We start from the raw sequence: 24367 nt of genomic DNA, 5'->3' as shown, positions 1-24367 counted from the left end.
TTTCATACATGCAACCAATTTGGCAAATTTTCAATTCAAACATTGGTTGTCCCAACCAATGTTTTGAAAATCAGGCCAGAGTCCCACTGTGGTCCAACTAATTTGACAAATTTTCGTTCAATCATCGATACTTTGAAAATCGGATCTAAGTCCCATCGTGGTCCTACTAATTTGACAAATTTTCAGTACGTGAATACGTCATACGCCTGACATTATCTTCAACCTCTATCCAAAATACTTTTATTTTTGCCCAAAAAATCTGTCATCTTCAAAGCTATTAATCAAAATCCATAATCTTCAAACTCTTCAACATCTATGTAAAATTATTTTTAACCTACTCATCCTCATTTTCAATCCATCATTTTAATCTTGATTTAACTTTTTCTATCCAAAACCAAAACCAATCATCATTTTTTATTTTCCTACAATCCTATATATCTCGTTCTTAAGATTTGTAAGTTAAGTGGGTTGAAGATGAAGGTAACACATTTAAACAAAGAATGACAACTTAGGCTCAGTGATTAGTGATGGGATTTGTTGATGGAAGTTGCACATAGCTTCTTTACGATCATCGATTGATCAATGAGCTCCTATCTCAATTAAGCTAAATTTTCGTGGGCCGAAAATAATTTACGATGGAAAAAAAGTAGATACCCCTATTTTACACTACTCTTAATGAAGGGTGATGCAACGAGAAATAATGAAAGAAAAAGAAAATTTAGAATCTATCACAAAAGTCTAAAGAGAACTCTCAAAGAAATTTTTTATTAATTCCAAGATATCTTTACATTGTAGGTACAGTCCTATTTATAGAAAAGAGTTTTATTCCTAAAAAACACAAAAATAGTAAAAAATTAATTAAATTTTTTTTTTACTAAAAATATAAAAAAAAAAACTTAAAAATAGATAGTACTAACAAAACTGGGAGTTTACGATTCTGACTTTTATAACTAAAGTTATTACCAAAGGAATTTGGCCTAAAAATGAAAATTCAATTATATAGTAATTGATCTTGAAGATCTCAATGTTTTCATTCAAAAATAGGTCCCCTAAGGGTGATAATGGCTCTGTCACCAATTCAGGTCCGTGGACCCTTAATATCCACAAGTGCAACTCGGTACTTTTGGTGATCCAAGTGTTCCATGAATTCTTCTGCCATTTGTCCCAATCTATCCCCCCATAAAGACTTTTCCATGAATTGTTGAACCTGAACCGGACACCAAATTTGAATCGGGCCAAATCTGTTTAGCCCAATAACTAAACAGGGCCGGTCAACCAACCCAAACCCTGTCAATGCGGGGCCCAATGAAAATGCTCCGACACTCGTAACCACCAATCACAAATGTAGATCACATTCACACGTCACAAAGTAACTCGTAATCCGATATACGTCATCAACACACGTAAGGGAAAGGGGCGACAATCTTCTTTAGTTGTGGGGTCTACAAGGAATTCAACGGTCGATATTAAGTGCAGAAAATCGAAATCGTTTTCATGAAATAGGGCTGAGATAAGTTGGTCAATGCGTTCACACTCCTTAATCTCACTAATTGTCTCATCCAAAGACTACTAACTTGTCGTATGTTAATCCACGAAGGATCAATTTGTACGGTCACAATCTTACTTTTAATGATTTTGTTAGGGCACGCGTTAAACATCAATAAACACATTTTGAAAATTCCAATCTGAGGGTATTTTGGTAAAAAATAAAATTTTCAAGGTCATTTTCGATTTCAAATCCAATTTATAGCAGTTTAACAAGACCCAATTTAAAGAGTCTCATGGGCGGCCCAATCTTAAGTTGAAGTTAACAGTGAGGATCACTATAATTTATTGAGTGTGATATTAAAAAGGAGTCGTGACAACGTGACTCGCCAAGTGGCATATTCAAATAATTCCACGACGTAGACAAGTTCGAGTATGTTTGGGAAACAAGATTGCACTTTACCATAAAAAGTGAATCTATAAGCAATCGTGTATCCCAAGATGTATAGATCTACAATACCCGAACTTATCACATCATGAAGTAATTTGAGTATGCGATCTGGCAAGTCATATTATCTTGACTTATTGTCTTTATATATATGGGGGCGGTTCAAGGGACATATGTAAAAATAATGATTTTTCAAAATATGAGTTAAAGAGGTTTTGGATTGAGTAAATTTTTTTGCAAGGATGGTCACTTTGATGAGAAGATCATCCTCACAAAAAATCAATTCAATCTGAAATTTCTAAATCCATCAAAAGTGATTTACAAATTATTGATAAAATTTGACAAAAAATCAATAGCTTACATTCGAAATCACTTTTAATGGGGTTAGAAGTTTCAGATTGGACATATATATATATGAGTCCCGTTCAATGGCCAACAGTTTGGCAAACACTTTTTCAAAACATGGGTTAGAGGTCTTGGAATGGGCTGATTTTTGGTGAGGATGATCTCTACAGTGAGGAGATCATCCTCACCAAAAATCAACTCATTCCAAAACTTCTAGCCCCAGTTTACAAGTTGAAAAATCGTGAACCGTCCATTTTTTGTAAACCATTTTTGATGGGGTTAGAAGTTTTGGAATGAGCTGATTTTTGGTGATGATGATCTTCTCACCGTAGAGATCATCCTCACCAAAAATCAGCCCATTCCAAGACCTCTAACCCATGTTTTGAAAAATGTGTTTGCCAAAATGTTTGCCAAACTGTTGGCCATTGAACGCTACCCTATATATATATATATATATATTCATTTGAATTATATAAAATTTTGAAGAAAATAATGATTATCATAGGACTAAGATATCATTGTAATATTAAAATATGAATAAATCCAACAAAGTGAATTCTTTATAAAATCAAATCATGACACAAGTGAATGGATTATACAATGGCAAAGTCATATTCTCTTGTGGGGTGATATACAATATTCTCAATTGGTATTTATTCACGTTTTTATTGTGTTTCTCATTTGGGATTTAGGGATCTTTTTATTTTGTTATAATATTAGAACTCTTATTATATTATGGAAAATGTTGATGGGATAGTTAAAATTGGTACATTTAGCAGAAAAATTCCGTACCTTTATGGTAATGACTAAAAAAGGGCCATTTTTTTTAATACTCAAAATAAGGTTATTTGATACAATAATTCATGTTTTTGGATAAAAATATCATCACCTATAATTTCTCTAATAAATCCTTAAAAATAATTTTATAAATTGTAAACTTTTTCCTCTCAACATTTTATACCATCAAAATAGAAGGAGATATGTTCTCTCTATCAAAACTTACCAAAAAATCGTTGGATTTCATCAAAGAGACTATAAATTTGAGGAACAATACTTAACCTTGTAACTCTGTTCTATTTCTTTCATTTTTTTCAAAATCATTTATATATTCTTATAATATATATATATATATATATATATATATATATATATATGGGTCCCGTTCAGCACTCTAAGTTTTACCACACACTTTAACAAACGTTTTTTGTCCTACATGGGTTAGAAGTTTTGGAATGGGCTGATTTTTGGTGAGGATGATCTCTATGATGAGGAGATCATCCTCACCAAAAATCAGCTCATTCCAAAAACTTCTAACCCCATCAAAAATGATTTACAAAAAATGGACGGTCCACGATTTTTCAACGTGTAAACATGGGGCTAAACATTTCGGAATGGGCTGATTTTTGGGGAGGATGATCTTCTAATCATAGAGATCATCCTCACCAAAAATCAGCCCATTCCAAAACTTCTAACCCATGTAGGACAAAAAACGTTTGTTAAAGTGTGTGGTAAAACTTTGCTTAGAGTGAACATTTCCCTATATATATATATATATATATTATAGCATCAAGAATGTATTATTGCATGAATTTTTTTACGATTTTGTTAATAAAATTTACCGAATGTCGAACCTTGACACAGGAATGTATTATAGCATCAAGGCTCAACGGTATTTACTGTCGAACCTTGATGAAATTATCCCACAAAAGTTTCTATAAGTGAAAAATGTCCACAACGTCGATCCTTGACAATAAGTACTATTGAGCCTTGACTTTATAATACATTTCAACATCGAGGTCTAACATTGGGTAAATTTTACAAACAAAATCTTAAAAATTCCGTGAAAAAAAAATTACTATTATTTTCTATTTAGATAAATATAAAGGAGAAATGTATCAAGATTATAAGAATATATAAATGATTTTTAAAAAATGATAGAAATAGAGAAGAAATTGATAGTGTTTGGTGGAAATGTTCGATAGATCGGGAATCGAACACGAGAGTGCATAGATCTAAAAGTTTTACTATGGTTCCTCAAATCTAGAGTTTATTTGTTAGAGAATGGATCTCTCTCTCTCTCTCTCTCTTAATGCTATAAAATGTTGAGAGGGAGGAAGTTACAATTTAGATAATTATTTTTAAAGAGTTTATTGGAGAAATTATAAGTGAGTGTATTTCTATCCAAAAACTTAAGTTACTGTAGCAAATAGCCCTATTTTGAGTATTAAAAAAAATGATACTTTTTTTTTCCATTGTGATAAATCTATGAAATTTTTGTGCTAAATGTCATTAAAATTACTAGACAATATACAATAAAGTTTCAAACATCTTATTTTTAACAATTATTAATTTATAGGAAACTTTGTTATATTAAGAATAATATAAAAATAAATATTATATATAAGAGTTGGGATCCGTTGACCCTAAAAATGACTCACGAAAAAAACACATGGTCCCAACACTTTAAACACAAAATCCAATGGTTGAGATTTATAAGTATCTTGATAACACAAATCTTAGAGATACTTATCCTGATGATAAACCTTAATCATTGAATTTTGCATTTAAAGGGTTGTGATCATATATATATTTTTTTTCATGAATTATTCTTAGGAGTCAACGGATACTGACCTTATATATAATTGAAAGGGTTATCAAATGATTAATGACTTCTCTTGTTATTAGATCCAACTCTAGATAGATTAGGTGTAAATTTGTGAAGTAAAGATCTTTATTGATGTGAAACACTAATTAAGATATACGCAATAAATCACATAAACTAAGTCAATGGTCGTTCACTTCATATTATAAATGAAAACGAAACAAAAAATAGCGAAGAAAAGTAGGATTTTTTATCGAAAAGGAGGCTTACCACTGTCCTGTATATGATATTGTTTGATTTGTCCATATCTACGTATTGATTTGACAAAACCATTCTCCTTATTTGCAAAAAAATATTTTAATTTCCTACAACTATTCTCATACTCACGAAATTAACAAGGCAAAGAATGACCAATCACAAGTTAAACCATGTTTTGTGTGGAGTAGATGGGACAATATTGCCCCATCACCAAACAATGCCATTAGTTGAGCACATATAAATGTACCATCATGAGATCATTAGATTGGGATACACACAAGGATGGGTCATAAAATAATGTTACTAGTGTTTATCGATTTCCCTATCAGTTGATGTCTTTATAGACTCAACATGATGTTTTACCAAACTCACGCAGAAATAACTTGTACAAGAGCATGTTTTTTTGTTGCTGGTCAAGGAAGGCCTTACAAATTTCTCAAAGCACATGGAGGTTTAAGTAGTTTATCTTGTTTAAGGCCCTGAGCGGTAGGACTAAAATGCCCTTCTTTTAAAATGCAAAATAACTTGAGATTTGAGACCCCAACTTTAACACCTATTAACAAAAATGTGTCTACTTGTACTCATAATAAGTTAATAATAAAGTTAGATAATTATTTAGTGGGGATTTAATCTGGTTAATTCCAATAAATTTGAGAAAGTTTTAAACATCTGAAAAAAATTCAGAGAATATAAAAAATTCAAAACTAATAATCTTCAACCTATCAAAAAACCCTATCTTCTTCTTGATGTTTGAATATTGAAGAGAAATAAAATTGAGGGTAAAGATGTTACGGGATTCCACGATCAATAGATGAATCGTCAATTAATTTGTTGATTCAATCGGCTAATTTTACAATTATTCGGAGAATTTTACAATTTTTTTGAAAATTTCTGAGAATTTTGCTATCGTGCTCGTTCTTAGTTTTGTAAGACTTTGATTCAATTGGGGTGAGACCAAATGAAAATTGGGACCACTGTGAATAAAACCTTTGATTAAGACAAAAAAAATGAATCAAAATTTGTCAATTCTTTTTTAAAAGCTCAATTGATGTTTAAAAATTCAGCTTTCAATCAATTTTGATACATTTTATATGTGCAAATGATTTTTTTAAGAACTAAGATTGAAAAAATTGGTGTATTTCATATATGCAACCAATTCGACAAATTTTCGTTCAATCATTGATGTTTTGAAAATCGGATGTAAGTCCCACCATGGTCCTACCAAATTGACAAATTTTCGGTACAATTAATGGTTGTGCTCTAAAAGCATTGATCCCAAGTCCCAACCATTGGGAATACGTCATATGCTTGACATCACCTTTATCTTCAACTGCTATCCAAAATATTTTTATTTTTGCTCAACAAATCTGTCATCTTCAAAGTTATTAATCAAAATCCATAATCTTCTAGCTCTTAAATGCTTATGAAAAATTATTTTAACCTACTCATCCTCGTTTCCAATCCATCTTTTAATCTTGCTTTAACCTGTTGTAGTAAAAAAAACTAGATTTTTCTATCTAAAATCAATCATCATTTTTTATTTTCCTACAATCCTACATATTTTGTTCTTAAGATTTGTAAGTTAAGTGGGTTGAAGATGATGGCAACACATTTAAACAAAGAAGGACCACTTTGCTTAGTGGTAAGACCTTGTGGAGGTTGTTCCCAAGGTCTTAGGTTCTAACCCCTTGAAGCCCTTCTTAAGCTAACCCTGCTGACCTTTAAAAAAAAAACATTTAAACAAAAGATGTGAAGATTAAAACCCAAGGATTAAAAAAAAATCCGTTGGTTTGAAGGTTGAAGATGAAGGTAAGAGACTTGGGGAAATCATCATTGTACTTCTTTAAAAATCTTAATCTTTTCATTGAGGTTTAAGAAGATAAAATCAGAAGGTTGAGGATTGACGGTTAAATATTTTTTACCATTAGATGACTAGTTTTGGATATTGACTTGAAAATTTTCACTCAATTGATGTGGTAAGGGCACAGAATCGTAGATCTTTTTCCTTGTGTATTTCGAAGAAAAAGATCTATGGTTCTATTATGCCCTTGCCATGTTGACCGAGTGAAAATTTTCTAAGTTAGAAAATCATGATTCTTTTGAGTATAAAATTAAAGGGTTTTTCTACTAGATGTGGAAGATGAGGGCATTTAGGTCATTTAATTTATCTCTTAGAAAAGATCTAGGTCAAGGGTCATATCATCAGTGGTTTGTGATCTACAGTGTTTCAATAGTTCTATCACGTGTTTATATAACCTAAGAACATAGACAGTGGATTCGCTTTCTTTCAAATTTTTTTTTTCAAAAAGTTTAAACTTGAAACTGATTCCCTACCAATAATTTTATTTTCACATGTGTGATTAGCTCTTCGTGACTTATGATTGGACCCTTCAGATACAGATCTTAAAAAAAAAAAAAAATGAAAAACACGTTTTGAAAAAATGATGAATTTTAAGATTTCGATAAGAACTATTTTTAAATAATATTCTAGATTCGTGAGAGGGGCACTAGATCAATAAAAATATAAATAAAAATTATTTAAAGTCCAACTGATTAATACTTTATAATCCTATCCGCACAAGCCAAATGATTAATAGTCATTTATTTAACTTTGTCTTAATTCGTGTCCTTCGTTGTTGAATAATGTTGAAGTGACTTCCTATGATATCGAGCTAAAGCATCCATGACTCTGAGCACATCTCCTTGTTAATTTAGTGTCGAACATGGTGTCCTGTACAATCACTTTAACATTGTTCAAATTTGTTTGTACCCACAATACGAGCATCCTTTTTAGATTTAAAAGGGTAAAAGAGAAAAATTAATAAAATTAAAGAGATATCATTGAAAAGAGGGGAAAAATAGTAAAATTGAAGGGATATTATTAAAAAGAGGATAGGGGGGAGGAGATGACAGCCAATAAAATTGAATAGATGAAGAGAAAATACAATTAAATGGGGTAATGCAAACACCACTCTACTATAGCTAGAATGCAGCGTTTATACCTCACAAATATAATTGAATTGGGATCTATTGTTGTGTTTTATTGTATAGACTATAAAGTTCACTCATACCTATGGCATAAACGTCCTCTTTTGGATTAGCATGATAGAAAAAAAGTTGGAAAGGATATTATTAAAAAACTTTGACATTAAAGAGATAAAAGAGAAAACATAGTAAAATTAGAGGGATATTATTAAAAAGAGAGGGAGGGGGAGACAATAGAGTTTGAAGAGGTGAAAGGAAAAAACCTAATAAAGTGTTGTACAGTGTGGACCCAACTCCACTGTAACTAAAGGAGGTCACTAACATGAAAAAATGATAAATTTGATGCAAAGATTCATCGAATTTGACCAAATTCATGCAAATTCAACAGACTTTGACGTCAAATTTACCAAATTTTCACGTAGTGAACGTTTATACCCCACAAAACAGTAGTTGGAGTGAGACTCACAATTGTATTTTATTATATAGATGTTTTTTTACTCCCACTATCTCAAATATTTTGTTTTTTTTTTTTTTTTTTTTTGTGTGGTATTCCCTTATTTTTTTTAGAAAATTTTTACTTGGATGTTCATTCTAATTGAAACTATTAATCAGTCTTGTTGTGCTTGTGAATGAACTAGCATTCAATAACGTAAATAAAAGAATGTAAAAAAGTGAATGCCTTCAGTTAGAATCCTCCCTTAAGGGTCACTCTCTAGAATTTATGTTAGAAATTACCTGGTGTGTATGGGAGAGGGGACTGCATGTGCTTGGGGATTAGTTGAGTGTTCTAAGAGGCCTGGATACTTTGGTTACGAGTGATTTTTTGCTCAATGCACCATAATCATTTGACATGTGGCTAAAAAAGATAAAATAAAAAATTGAGTAAATTTCTCTCCTACCATAATTAAAAAAATGAAATTTCCTGATTGCATCACCTTATGTCATTTAAAAAGGTTATCTAATGCCACAGGGTTGTAAAGGATGAATTCTATGAATTAAAAAAAAAATGAATTTTTATTATTATTCTAATCTGAATATTTTCGTGAAATCTTGAAGGTTGTGTTGTTAGATTGTCGATGTGGTAATCCATGAGGGTTCAATCAGGGGTAAAACCTAGATTTTTTCTTTGTGAAGGTAAAATTCTAACATGGGGCATTGTTGATATAAAAAAATGTAAATTACAATTAACTCTTTCAAAACTCAAAAAAAAAAATTAAATAAATAAATAAATAACTAATAATAATAATAATAATAATAATAATAATCAATTAAATTAAATTGTGAGGGGGGGAGCAAATTCATTGATGATCTTAAATATTTTTAAAATTCTATGGGAGAGGGGAGAGGGGAGAGGGAGAGGGAGAGGGGGAGCCTTTAAAAATCTTTAAAATGTTTAATTTTAAAGTAGCTCATGTAAAATTTTAGAAATTCTTGTGAGGCAATTGTCCCCACTCTAAGATTTAAAATTTTTGGGCAGAGAGAGCAATTTTCTCTCCTTTTTTATTTTATCTTTTTAACCACATGACAAACAGCTCATAACGTGAAAAAAACCTATACTTGATGGCCTAAGGTCGTCGAATTTCATAAAATTTGACAGACAAAGGTGTAAAATTTTTCTTTGTCAATTTTTTTTCCGATGGATCGAAACTGTTAAATTAATGGAGGATGAGAGACATTTAATGACTCCAAACTGTCGAATTGGGGATCATAAAAATTTTCAATGCCCATAAGCCGTCATCAAAATTCGCTTTCCCGTCGAATTTTCTTGTCAAAATTTTCAAATTTCTCATTGTGGCTGTGGAGCTGTGAGCGAAAAATCACCCCCTTAGTTACCAAAACAAAATTAACAAAAATATAGAATGTACAAAAGTGTAAAGCACACCATTCCTATCTTTCTCAACAATCTTGAAGAGAGGTGGGGCAATTCTCATTACCATCTAATACAACTTATTTATAATTTGAGCATACGAACATCGATGATTCGATTGACAAAAATTCATCCCATTGCTTAATTAGTGATTACATTGATAGTATTTTTTGATCATCGAAGTTGCATTGAACTATACATTTTGATTATTGATCGATGGCCTCATGTCTTGTTTAATCTAAATTCCAACTTCCATCCTGATAGAAGTTTTCCTTAATCTCCAACTAGTTTAGTGTAGCTCTCCATAGTGCATTTGTTGAGAAGATTGTCCTTCTTGTAGCTAATAAACTAGCTCCTTCACTCTCTCATATACCCTTGAAGTCTCAACACCAACTCTAGTACTTTTGACCTAAAAAATTCAAATTTAAACAATCTTATTAGAACTTTAAGCTTGAATTTGATTAATTAGTAACAAACAATTAATACCCATAGCGAGGAAATTAATAATAATTACCTGAGAATGGATTGTGTGGAAGATCTTATCACCCACTATAGAAAAATTAGCATACACAACTTCTGCTCCTTCTTCCTCAAGAACACTGATAACTTGATAAAACATGAAATTCTTATTCAATCCAGTAACCAAAATCACCTCTAAAGTAGAACCCAAATCTCTTAATTCAAATACTGGCAATCTTAAACCAATCATCATGGAATTGCTAATGCCATTATTAATTCCTTCCGTAGGCTTCATTAATTCCTTCTTTATCTTCAACTCTTCAATTCTGTCTTGTAATTTCTTTATGTAAATGGCAGCATGATCCAACTGATCTAGTTGTGACAATACATCCTGAAAATTATATCAAAGTGAAATTAAGTAATGTTTTAATGTAAATAATAAATTTTGATTTATCCAAGAACAACAACATAAAATCATGTATTTTTAAGGGAAAATTAAGAGCTAATTTAAAAATAAAAAAGGGAGGCAAAATATGCAACAAAACCAACAAAGATGCCTTATTATCCCAAAGATTTGGGATGGGCTAACAAAACCCATATATCTAAATAGCGAGTCCAAGATAAAAAGCCATTGAATCTAAGGGAAAATTAAGAGCTAATTCAAAAACCAAAAAGAGAGGCAAATTATGTAACAAAACCAACAACAAAGCCTTATTATCCCAAAGATTTGGGGTGGGCTAACAAAACCCATTGATCTAAATAGCGAATCCAAGAAAAAACCCCATTGAATCAAAGTGTGAATTAAGAGAGAGAGAGAGAGAGAGAGAGAGAGAGAGAGGGTACCTTAGAAGAGAAGTGTTTGTTAGGAATGAGAGAGGAGAGCTTGAAGCATAAGCCCTTCATGTGCATTCTCCTATTCCTCTCCACAGTCTTTCTATCAAGTTTAGCAGAATCATGTTTGGAATCCTCCTTCATCTCTCTTGTTTTTCTTTTAAACTCTTTATCTTTCAAACATATATCTACACACTTGTGTTTGTTTGTTTGTTGTGAATGTGTGTTGGGACCTGAAATCAGTATTTATAGTAGAAGAAATGAGGAGCACAAGAAAGAAAAAGAGAGGAAGATTCCTACTGAAGCTGTAGAAGTTGGCCCCATTTACACTTGTTTTTGTTGGAAGCTGTAGATGTTGGGTTGGCCCCATTTACACTTGTTTTTGTTGATTTTCAAGCGGCTCTTCGCACACTTTGACTGCTGATACCGCGCTAGCACCGTCCATAATTACATTTCTGCCTTTTGTCGTTTAGCACTTGTCCTGAAAAATGGGTAAAATCGTAAAATTCGCAAAACCCAATGCCTATTTTATGAAATTTCCTTGACTTCTTTGACTTAGAAGTCATCCTGAATAACGACTTATATTTTTTAAACACAAAAATATCCTTAATAATAAATGGGAGCTGTTTTGGTGGTTGGGTTGGTTTTTCAAAAGGTAGACAGTGGTTATGGTCCACCAGTACATGTGTGATTTTATTGCTCACTCAGGCCCACAACACAACTTGTGTAACGAGGGTAGTTTTGTAAATTGAGGATGTCATTTAATATATGCCGGCTTATGTGATTGGTCGATTTTGGATCCTGTGGATGAAAAAGTAAGTGAGCATATTCTTTTTCCTAATATGTTTTTTTTAAAATATTTTAGAGAAATAAATGATTATGTACCCAATTTTGCAATTAATTTTTTTAATGTAATTGGATAATTGAAACCTAATCAAATCCCAAACTTGGTCCAAATTGAAAATTATTGTATCAAACTTGGGGAATCATTGTTCCCGGATTCATTCCAAATCGTAAATTATTGAAATACATAATGTGGGTAAATAATCTTAATAACTTCATAGAATATATATATATATATATATATATATATATATATATATATATATATATATATATATATATATATTATTTATTTATTTTTATTTATTTATTTATTTATTTATTTTTTTTGATATAACGTGGGTATCCGGACTTACGTCCGACTAGGGGGAACAGATGAGCCAAGGCATATGGGTCCCTCCCCTGGGCACATACAATGCTCGGGATTTTCACAGAAGAATGTTTTAAGATGAAGAATTATAAAGCTTCAACCATCTAACTTTGTTTAAAAAACAATTTGTATCATTTAATAAATTTATATTTACCCTGAAAATATTTAAAATTTTATCTTTTATTCCTTAGTTTAGTTTATTTTAGTGTCATGGTGTGACTCTTAACTTGCACCAAGTCAAGGTAAAGAAATTGCACCTGAAGAAAGTTGATAAGTGGAAAATGCTTGAAAGAAAATTAAAAAAAGTGAAACATTTGACCCTAACGCAACATTTGCCACGATTTTTCTGGGATAATTTCTCTTTGGAATTTAGAAGAAAAGGAGTTGAGAGGGAAAAAAAAAACTAAAGAAATCTGTTTCCATTAGTGGAAAGAGTAGGGAAGGACTCTTGGTATGGTTTGTTAGGGAATTGATACTTCTTTTTGTGAGGAAATAACGACATGGAAAAACAGCACGAATGATGATGTTTTCCTTTTAAATATTTTGATTTTAAAATTATTTAACTACTAAATAAGGCCCTTATTTTTTTTTAAACGTGGGTATCCAAACATACGTCCGACTAGGGGAATCAAATGAGCCAGGACTGGAATCAAGGCATATAGGATACTCTCCAGAGCACGTGCAATGCCCACACATCACACGCACCAATAAGTGAGGGAAATATTGCTCATATTGGGTATCAAACACACAACCTATTGACTCTCATCACTTATTAGATTTGAAATTGCCATTGAATCACTCCCTTGGGGTTGTAAATAAGGCTCTTATTAGAATGCATTTTTGCAAACTTTTGCACCATTTAAAGGTACCAACAAACTTGGTAAAACTCGTAAGGATTCAAAATTTCATCTTCAACAAAGTATTAATCTCAGTAAAACAGATTTATCTGGTGGTAACATTTAAAATTAAACTAATTGAGTTGATAACGTCCATCAGTGTTGATATAATAGATCTGCATTCAAAATCAACCCTCACCCAATTAGTTATTGTTCTTATTAAAATAGACTTAATTAATGGTAAACCCCAAAACTTAAACTCTCTCTCAAAATTTAAAAAAAAAAAAAAAGAAACATAAATACATTACATAATAGAACTTTGTCAAATTTAATATATATGTATATATATATATATATATATATATATATATATATATATTTATTTATTTGTACTTGTTAAGTTGTTTTCATGTGCAAGGTTTTTCTTTTTCTCTCTTTCTTTATTTTATTTTATGGTAAGTTGGACTCAACCTGCAAGCCCAAAGTGCCATTGCAATATGTCAATCAAATGAGCTATGACTCTAAGCTCCAATACAAAGCAATTTCAAGTAGACTTCCTATGTCAAAGTCTTTTTCCTGTCTCCATAATGCTGGAACTAGTGATACCTCCATTGGGCTTCGATATAGCCCTCTTGGAAGGTGCACAACTTCATTGTGCTTCTTAACCACCCACACCACCCAGAAAAAAAGAACAAGAAAATTAAAAGCCCTTCTCTCATCAATTTATGGAATCTCAAATCTGTTATTTGCTTATTTTGTTACTTGCTGAAATAATTTTAAACATGCTTAGATCCATAGCCCAGTTGGTTTGACACATTGGAAAGAAACTTTGAGGTTGTGGGTTCAAGTCCTCGTTACCCATAAAAAAATAACTTAAGAAGAGAAAAATATTATATTATTTTATAGTATTATAGATAAAATTATTGTGAATGCATTGATAAATACATTTGAAGAGTATTTTTGTAATTAAAAAAAGGATGGAAGATGTGCCATGTATGCGATACTATGGAGGATAAAACTTGTAAGCCATCAGATGATGACATGTGTCACTTAGGGATCCGAGCTATAATACAAAACCAACCAGTCAACCTTGAGTCCGAGTTTCCTTAACTTGGTTGGATCGACCGCTAGACCAAGGGCAATTTAACTCAGTTGGTCGAGGAATTTTAGTGTGGTTCATTGACCTGACAGATAAGATCAAATCCCTGAAAATCTGAGATTGGCTCACGTTAATTGGACAATTCAAAATTCTAAAAAATTAAGGATTATAGTTCCTTAGTGAATGGATATGGAAATGATCTTTGATTGGATATACATTCCTAATCAAGATTCAATTTTAAAATTAGATAAAAATCAATAAGGAAATCGAATAAAGGAACATTGTGGATTTTTCTTTATAAATAAAGGATTAGAGATAGGCAAAGATAGGTTTTATCACCCTCTCACACTATTACTCTGACGAATTTATTGTTTATCCGACTTGCACCTCGAAGAGGTTGTCTTGCAGGCACACCCAACTGCATCAAGAGTGGAGATCTTTAGACCTTAATCAGCAATCAAGCAATGAAGTATTTTTTCACATCCACAACTACCAAGGTAAAAGCTCCTCAAAATCGTGGACTCGTGTTATCGTGCATTTTACCATTAGTCAAGAGATTATTTTCAATTAATGAACATATTTGTGAGTATATATATATATATATATATGGGTCCCGTTCAACAACAAATATTTTGGCAAAACAATGTTCAAAACATGGGTTAGAGGTCTTGGAATAGGCTGATTTTTGGAGAGGATGATCTCTATGGTGAGGAGATCATCCTCGCAAAAAATCAGCTCATTCCAAAACTTCTAGCCCCATGTTTACAAGTTGAAAAATCGTGGATCGTCCATTTTTTGTAAACCATTTTTGATGGGGTTAGAAGTTTTGGAATGGGCTGATTTTTGGCGATGATGATCTCCTTATCGTAGAGATAATCCTCACCAAAAATCAGCCCATTCCAAAACCTCTAACCCATGTTTTGAAAAATGTTTTGCCTAAATATTTGTTGTTGAACATTTCCCTATATATATATGGGTCCCGTTCAGCAACAAACATTTTGGCAAAACATTTTCATATATATATATATATATATATATATATATATATATATATATATATATAGGGAAATGTTCAGCACCCTAAGTTTTACCACACACTTTAACAAACGTTTTTTGTCCTACATGGGTTAGAAGTTTTGGAATGGGCTGATTTTTGGTGAGGATGATCTCTATGATTAGAAGATCATCCTCCCCAAAAGTTAGCCCATTCCGAAATGTTTAGCCTCATGTTTACACGTTGAAAAATTGTGGACCGTCCATTTTTTGTAAACCATTTTTGATGGGGTTAGAAGTTTTGGAATGAGCTGATTTTTGGTGAGGATGATCTCCTCACCATAGAGATCATCCTCACCAAAAATCAGCCCATTCCAAAACTTCTAACCCATATAAGACAAAACACGTTTGTTAAAGTGTGTGGTAAAGCTTAGGGTGCTGAACGGGACCCATATATATATATATATATATATATATATTTTTGGTCTATCAATAGTCATTCCTACCCACGTGGTATTGCTTTCTTTCCTTGAGGACAACATGTCCCCATAAGGGTTACATTGTTTGTTTGTCCCTTTTTGCCCTCCTCAAGACATCTAGAAAGCTTTCAATTTTGGATGGAAATCCTCTCTTTTTTCCTTTAACCAATGGTAGTATGACAGGATATTGTGAGCTCCACTTGACTTTTAAGGGTCTCTATGATTGCATGAAATTCATTCTCAAGGGAATGCAAATTCCATGGAAAAATGACCATGAGAAAGTGAATTCTGTGAGAAAATAAATTCTACCATTTGATTACATCTTGAAAAATATAACAAATAAAATTTATTTCCAATTTTAACAAAGGATGATTAGAAAGAGACTAATGCTACTTTAACTTCATAAAACGCTACTCCTAGCACTATGTTGACGTAGTGGTGTGTACAAAAACATAAACACTTTCCTCGAGACACGTCTTGAGAAAAATCGATAATTTTTTGTATAAATAGAATCGTGCTTAAGTGACCTCAATATTGAATTTCACATCACACATCTTGACGTGAAAGAGAATAAGAGAACTATAGATGTTTTTTCACTCTTATATCAAGGAAAATAATTTATGATTCTCACACTCTTTCACATCAGGGTGTACAATGTGAGATCCAATCTTAAGGTCACATCAACATTAATCGCACAAATAATATTGTAGAAAGTATTGTAGAATGTCAATGTAACACAATTTAGTGGAAAAACTCGTCATACTTAAAAAAAATGGATTATTTAAAAAAGGCTAATGATAAAATGACATGATGACATATACATGATATGTGCGCAGTTAACGTGGCAAGTTCACATATCCCGGAGAAAAAGTTCTATGGTTTTGTTGTGTACTTGCCACGTCAACTGTATGTGATAACACATCATTTTACCACGACTCTTTGAAAAACGTGCAATCATTCGCTAAATCACATATTTCCAAGCATCAGTTGATGTTGTGTTGCTATCAACCTTGAAGATCATTCAAAGTCTAAGCTTAGTGGCATTAGTCATCATAAGACAATACTGTCCTTGGGATTGTCATTAGATCATGATAGTGATAATGGGGCCCATATTGCCGCCAATGATGACTATTAGCTCACAAATTGTTCATAAATATGTCAAAGATCAAACCTTATAATTAAGAAGATCGAGTTATAAGGGGAATAAACCATCACCGTTCAAATTAGGTTATCTTGTGGTGGGCCTCTTACGTAGGGAGCACCATAAATGTGATACGTCATGAAACACTCAAGAACAAAGCCGAAATTGCTTTACGAAATTCGGCAGAGCTTACCTGGTGCACGTTTATATCATTTGTATGCTGTAGCATTCGAATGACGCAGCAAAAAGACTTTGACTGAGTAAAAATTTGCCACGTGTAGTCCTTAATGTCTCCTTTCGGACTTCAAGTCTTGAGTCAATGCCTTTACAACTTGATTTAGACATACCCTCTACTTTTGGTAAATATTTGACATGCCCCTGTATTTTTCTAAACTGGTTATATATCCATTGACATCGGTCTTCTCTTATAGACTAACTAAAAAGAACTTAAATGTCCTCATCTTCCACCTGTAACAACAAAAGACCCTTGATTTTTCATACCAAATTTAATGTCTTCTTTCGTACTTCCAATCTTATAGTTAAGGTCTTTACTCAAGCTCAGATAGACATATGCTCTAGTTTGGGCCATTGACCTTGGTCTTCTCTTGTAGACTAATAAAAAATAACTTATATGTCCTCATTTTCGATTTGTAACAGAAAACCCTAGATTTTTCATACAAAAATCTCTCTTCTTCAGACTCTTGAACTTGTAAGAATTTTTTTAAATATATTGAATTTGTCTTCAATCTCGCCTTAATCCCTTATAAAAATTCCTTGATTTTTCCATCCGAATTTCCATTAGTTCTACTCCAAAAATTATGTAACATTCCAGAGTTTTGAACGTTGAAGTAGATAGATTTTAAGGTTGAAAAGGATGTTAATTTTTATTTCGAAGGATGAAATACAATGGCGGATTTCTAGTGGGGGCACTCCCCCCACCCACCCAAAAAAAAAAAAAAAAGAATTTTAAAAAATTATAACGATTTATGCGTTAGTGCGACCGATAACAACGACAAGACAAGAATTTTTAAAATTTGTAAAGGTCTTATTTGCCCCCATGTAGACAAAATCTTGGGGCCGCCCATGTTGAAACATTTGTATTTTGGAGAAGAGCCAGGTCAAACATGGGGGATATCTCAAATATTCACCAAAATGTGGATGGATATGTTTAGATCACCCAACGCTAAAGTCTTTTCAAAAGAAGAAATTAATATATATATATATATATATATATATGGGAAATGTTCAGCACCCTAAGTTTTACCACACATTTTAACAAACGTTTTTTGTCCTACATGGGTTAGAAGTTTTGGAATGGGCTGATTTTTGGTGAGGATGATCTCTATGATTAGAAGATCATCCTCTCCAAAAATCAGCCCATTCCGAAATGTTTAGCCCCATGTTTACACGTTGAAAAATCGTGGACCGTCCATTTTTGCAAACCATTTTTGATGGGGTTAGAAGTTTTGGAATGAGCTGATTTTTGGTGAGGATGATCTCCTCACCATAGAGATCATCCTCACAAAAAATCAGCAAATTTCAAAACTTCTAACCCATGTAAGACAAAATACGTTTGTTAAAGTGTGTGGTAAAACTTAGGGTGCTGAACGGGACCCTATATATATATATATATATGGGTCCCGTTCGCCACCCTTAGTTTTACCACACACTTTAACAAACGCGTTTTGTCTTACATGGGTTAGAAGTTTCGGAATGAGCTGATTTTTGGTGAGGATGATCTCTATGGTGAGGAGGTCATCCCCACCAAAAATCAGCTCATTCCAAAACTTCTAACCCCATCAAAATTGATTTACAAAAAATGGACGGTCCACGATTTTTCAACGTGTAAACATGGGGCTAAACATTTCGGAATGGGCTGATTTTTGGGGAGGATGATCTTCTAATCATAGAGATCATCCTCACCAAAAATCAGCTCATTCCAAAACTTCTAACCCATGTAGGACAAAAAACGTTTGTTAAAGTGTGTGGTAAAACTTAGGGTGCTGAACATTTCCCTATATATATATATATATATATATATATATATATATATATAAATCCCCAGTAGAATTTTGCAAATAGTTTCATATATGATTTTAGTTTGACAAAGTTTCGAAGAATTTATTGAGGAAAATTGCCGGCAATTCACTATTGGAGATTCACACGATGTGAATCAACCCTTGTCGAACATTTTGAAAATGTCGATCGGGTTAATAGAACTCTTTCAAAACAGCCAGTATTGATGTCGAGTTTTAAAACCATGCATGCCGTTGCTTCATCTAAATTAGGAGTCCATCAATTGTGACTTGGGGACATAAGAAGAAAGGATGGGAGAAATACCTCAAGAGATTATTCACGGGAATTTTAGTAATACCTCCTTGCAAAATTGGTGATATTAGGTTTATTCCTTTTAAACTGCAAGTTTAGATTTATCCTTTAACTGCAAGTCAACATCTCTTTTTATTGATGAATTTATGGTGAAATTTTGATTTAATAGTTTAAGCTTTTGAGGAAATATTTTTGAATAAAATTGAAACTTCACCATTAATTCATCAACAAAAAAGGTGATATTACACTACGTGAAAACTCGACGGCCCAAGCCCAATGAATTTTAAAAATTGAATTTTGATAGCCTAGGGCCTTTGAAAATTTTTATGTTCCCCAGATTCAACAGCTTAGAGCCATCGAATTTATCCCATCCTCCATTAATTTGATGGTTTCGATCCATCGAAAAAATAAATTCAACAATGAAAAATTCAACACCTTGGACTGTCAAATATGGGCTTTTTTCGTATTGTGATAGGTTTATCGATGGTGCTGTCAATGGGCCATGTTAGGTGTTTTGGTGTCAATGGGTCATGTCATGTTTGGGTCGGGCAAATCGATCCAATTCATAAATAGTGTAAGTCTAAGTCCGATCAGGCCTTGGCTCCGCCCGCATGATTCAAACCTATTTGAACTCATGAACTGTTTATTAGGAAAAATTTTCCTAAACCACTTTTCTAATTGTAAATCTTTTATATATTTATAAAAAGTACTATTTAAGTAATCGGGCCCGTCTGGACTACCCAACAGGCCTATATCTTGAACCCAAACCCAATCTATAACAGGCCGAGCAAGATTGGGCCAAAGCCCGGCCATTGACAGACCTACCCACCCCTGTAAAATGCAAGATTAGGTCTACCCTTGTTAATTTTTGTTGATAAATTATGGTTAAAACTTCGAATTTTTTCAAAACACCCTTTAAAAACGTTAATAATTCATAAAAAAGAAAAAAAAGAAAGGAGGAGGGGGGGTTAAACTTAAATAACCAATTAAGTGGGGGGTATTACAAAAATTCCCTAATGTATACTAACATGCTTATCTCGTGTGTCCAAAGATAAGACTTTGACTATTAAAATGTTTGCCTACGAGGCATCACTTATATAACTAACTATTGTTACATTAAAAATTCGAAATAAATAATAATATTTTATTTGGATCATATAATGATCATTATTTGATTATTTGTTCAAACAATGTCAATATCTATTGTGATAAACGTGGGGACATTAAATAATACTTCATCTCACCACTAAAACATGCGTATCTTCTTATGCTAGATTGGTCATCCAATGCAAACCTAATATTTTAATTGACATGAGTAGCGAAAGCAATCTAATTCCTATATTTACACCAAATTCATCTATCATGATTCGTGACACATGAGACGTGACATAGTAACATGTGACGTAGTTAGAATTAAATCTTAATTATTTGATAAAGAATGTGGTCATCGAATGCCCACTTTAAATAGGGGTGTCAATGGGTCAGTTCCGATTCGATTCCTAAGGAACTTAGAATCATAACCATTACTATTAGTTTGGTTCCAATTCCAAAATAAATGGAATCGGAATCAGAACAACCAAAAATCATAGGTATCCATTGATTCTAGGTCTCAAGAGTTAAATGAGAAAAAAATTATTTCAAATCATTATAAGAAAAATTTTTCTTCAAAAAATTAACATATTATCAACAAAATTATTAACTTAATTATAATTTGTTATACTAAAGATACAAATTAATGATTTTTTTCAAAAGTAAAAAAATTTATCTTTGTTAAAAGTAATAAATTTTTAGAAAAATAACTTATTTTAAGCTTTAATCGATAATTTATACGAAAAATTGAAGAATTGTATATAACATGTATTTATTTTGAAATAAAAAATAACTTAAATCTTCTATAGTATGAAAATAAATGACAAAATAAATCGGTTCAGGTACCCGCGGTTCGGTTCTTGTTCTATTTATTTTGGAACCTAACGGTTTTGGTTCCTATCGGTTCGGTTCCATTTTAGACCCAATTCTAATCGGTTATAATAGAAAGGGATCCAGAATCGGGTTTTCGATTTCGGTTAAATGGGTACCCATTCACACCCCTAGCTCTAAATAATCCCCCTTTCACTTAATTATTGCCAATGTAATCATAAAAAAACTAATTTTTCAAGAATTTTACACCAAACTTCTGATAAACTTTGATTTTCGGCTAGATTGGCGCCAACCCTTTGATATATTGCTTGTTGCAAGTATTCTTGATCCCCAACTTGCAATAAATCTGTAAACATGTGTCTTCTGTTCTCTCTTTGATCCTATTATATATTACATTTTTGTGTGATTGACGGTAAGAATATATATATTTTTTTCTTTGGCGGGTCACACATGCCATCCCACCTGACACGTGTACAATATTAAATAGTTACCTTTTGTTGGAATGGTATATAGGGTTTCAATGACATGCCCTGTGGAGCAAATCCAATTAGCGACAATGAGAATATATCTAAAGATGAATGTTGGAGAAATCTGAGAGGTTGAGGACATCAAACTTTTTTTTTTTCTACACAATAAAAATAAATAATTTTAAAATTAAATAAGTTATTAGAAAAAAAAAATTATAGTTACCAATTTACTAAGATAGTATAATCTGAGAGTGATAATATTACAATATAGACCTGGGTTCAATACTTGACTTCATCACTTTCTTATAAATAAAAATAAATAAAAGACTATAAGGAGAAACCTTTGTTAATAATTTTTCCTACTTTAAATAAAAGGAGAATCGAACTACGTGGAGTTTCCAACTGGAGAAGATCATGTAGCACATGATTCTGAATAATGGGCCCAAGAAGGATGATGGTCTAATGATCTTAACAGTCTAGAAGGTAAAATTTTGATCTAAAAAGTCAAAAGAACAAATAAGAGAATTTTTTTTTTGGACTGGGTTGGATGATCATTTTTCCTTTTAGTTTCTTTATTCGTGGAGTCTCTCTCATCGTGAATTCAACATTATAATACAGAAAATCATGGTAATCAGGACGTACTTGTTGACAAATAGTCTAAACTAAAAAGAAAAAATTTTTACTTATAAAAAAATCAATACAAGATTTCATAGATTCTTGATTGACCAAGTTTACTGATACCTAACATGGGTAATTTTGTCAATTGTGAGTAGGGCTGCAACTTGGGTGGGTTGGCCTGAACTCAACCAAATAGATGAGCGAGTCTAGGCCGAGTTATGCAGTAATTGAGTTGAGCCTGGATTCTAATATCTCAACCCAACCTCAATTCGGGTTGAGGGTTCAAACAATCCGACTAAATCGAAACCCAATGCTATATACTAATATATAAACATCTTTTTTCAAAATTAGTTATAGATTTCATTATTTAGTTTTCTTATTCCATTTTATTATTATATCTTGTGGACAATTGGATATTATTAATGTGGACTTTGGTGTTGTATAATTTGTCTAGATATTCTCTTCATGATGTATTTGAAGGTTATATGTGATTTTATTTACTAGCCGTTTTATTTTTTTTATGTTGATTTCTCTTTTAAAATATAAAATTTATTTTCTAATCAAAATGAAATAAGGATTATTCAATGAGCTCAACTGCCCAATCTGACCAAATCGCACAAAATTATGTAACTTGGGCTAGCCCAACTTCAACCCGATTTTAGAATATCAAGCTCGGGTTGAGCTTGGTTTAGTGAGCTTAGTGGGTGAATTTGAGAGAGGATTCTCAACAAGTAATTGCCTTCCTATCATGCATTACTACTTAGTTGGTTTGAGTTGTAACGGTCATCCATTTTAACCTTTGCAACGACAATTGATAGAATCATGTGTTGATCTTTAACGTCCTGGGGTGTGCCCTAGTCAAGCTACTTCGCCTTCCGTCCTACCTGATGACACATGAGACATCTTTGGGCAAGTCGCTTGGCCATGCTATGCTAGCTTGCCCTATAGATAGTCGAACGACCTCTCTTACAGGCAAGTAGCTTGGCTGAACTTCTTGTCATTATAGGATCTTGTCAAGCTAAGATGGATTTTGATGGTTGAAACATCTTGGGATCTCAAATTCACTTATCTAACGAAGTTGATTACATAGAGAATCGTGATAATTTGACGCTCTTTGACATGGCAGTTCTCATAACCATAAATCTTTGTCTTTGCGTATCCTGAAGGAAAGGATCTACGGTTTATGTGAAGGGAACGGGCAAAAATGAGAGTCAGATAATCACAACTGTTGCACAAACCCAAACAATGAAACAATTCTCCCTCGGGAGTCAAATATTGTGCATTTGTCTATGATTGTTGAATAAATCCCCTGAGAAATATGATTTTCAGGAGTGTGATTGGGCCTTTTTTTTTTATTTATAGAATAAAGCAAATTTTCACCTTAGGTGGGAAAATATTTTCTTACCTCACTCCCTTGGGAAAATGATTTTCCCATTCTGAATGTTATTCACTAGGGCTGCACCCTTGGCGGGTTGGAGGGTAAACTCAGGCTCAACCCATGTAGCAGAACTCTCAACCTGACCATCGGGCTAAGCTCACCAACCCAAGCTTGATCTTCGAATGTCGGGTTAACCGGAGTTAGATAATTTTGGGCCGTTTTGTCGGGTTGGACTCGTGTATAACACTAATTTCGTTTTGATTAACAAATAAATTTTATATTAAAAAAAATACGAGCTCAACCAAAATTGAAATCGGGTTGAGATATTCTAACCCAGTTCCAACTCATCTACTACATAACTTAGCCCAGACTCGCCCATCAATTGGGTTGAGTCTGGGTGAGCCCGCCCAAGTTGAAGCCCTATTTTTCACTCAAGATTACCCCCACCCCGTAAAACTTAAAACAACTTTCCTTTAAACATGTTCAAACTTCAAAGGTGCTGTCAAATGACGCAATTCATTTACTCTCTGCAGTCATTGTTATGTGTTAATGAACTGAGCATAGGTTTGATCTTGGGCCTGGACTTTATAAGTCAATTTACTATAAAGGCTCAAG

The 24367-nt window shown here is 32.6% G+C and overlaps 1 protein-coding gene across 1 annotated transcript; it reads right to left on the bottom strand.

Moving 5' to 3' along the window:
* Positions 1-9952: 9952 nt before the first annotated feature.
* Positions 9953-11509, bottom strand: LOC147394848 (transcription factor bHLH162-like). Its single transcript, XM_086454894.1, has 3 exons — positions 11293-11509; positions 10505-10840; positions 9953-10399 (listed from the first exon to the last, which is right to left on the bottom strand). Exons 1-3 carry the CDS (start codon positions 11422-11424, stop codon positions 10331-10333), a joined length of 537 nt encoding a protein of 178 aa, XP_086311020.1. The 5' UTR covers positions 11425-11509; the 3' UTR covers positions 9953-10330.
* Positions 11510-24367: the final 12858 nt, after the last annotated feature.

Source organism: Akebia trifoliata, chromosome 9 (assembly GCF_017979445.1).
Source record: "Akebia trifoliata isolate Shusen 1 chromosome 9, ASM1797944v1, whole genome shotgun sequence".
Taxonomy (NCBI): domain Eukaryota; kingdom Viridiplantae; phylum Streptophyta; class Magnoliopsida; order Ranunculales; family Lardizabalaceae; genus Akebia; species Akebia trifoliata.
This window is presented reverse-complemented; position numbering and strand designations above follow the sequence as displayed.

Bases quoted from the DNA above. Each gene is read 5' to 3' on its own strand.
- LOC147394848 (XM_086454894.1), bottom strand. From the start codon at position 11,424: ATGAAGGAGGATTCCAAACATGATTCTGCTAAACTTGATAGAAAGACT. The intron at 10,841-11,292 runs GTACCCTCTCTC...TATAATTTTCAG, and splicing joins ACAAACACTTCTCTTCTAAG to GATGTATTGTCACAACTAGA. The intron at 10,400-10,504 runs GTAATTATTATT...TGAATTTTTTAG, and splicing joins TCCACACAATCCATTCTCAG to GTCAAAAGTACTAGAGTTGG.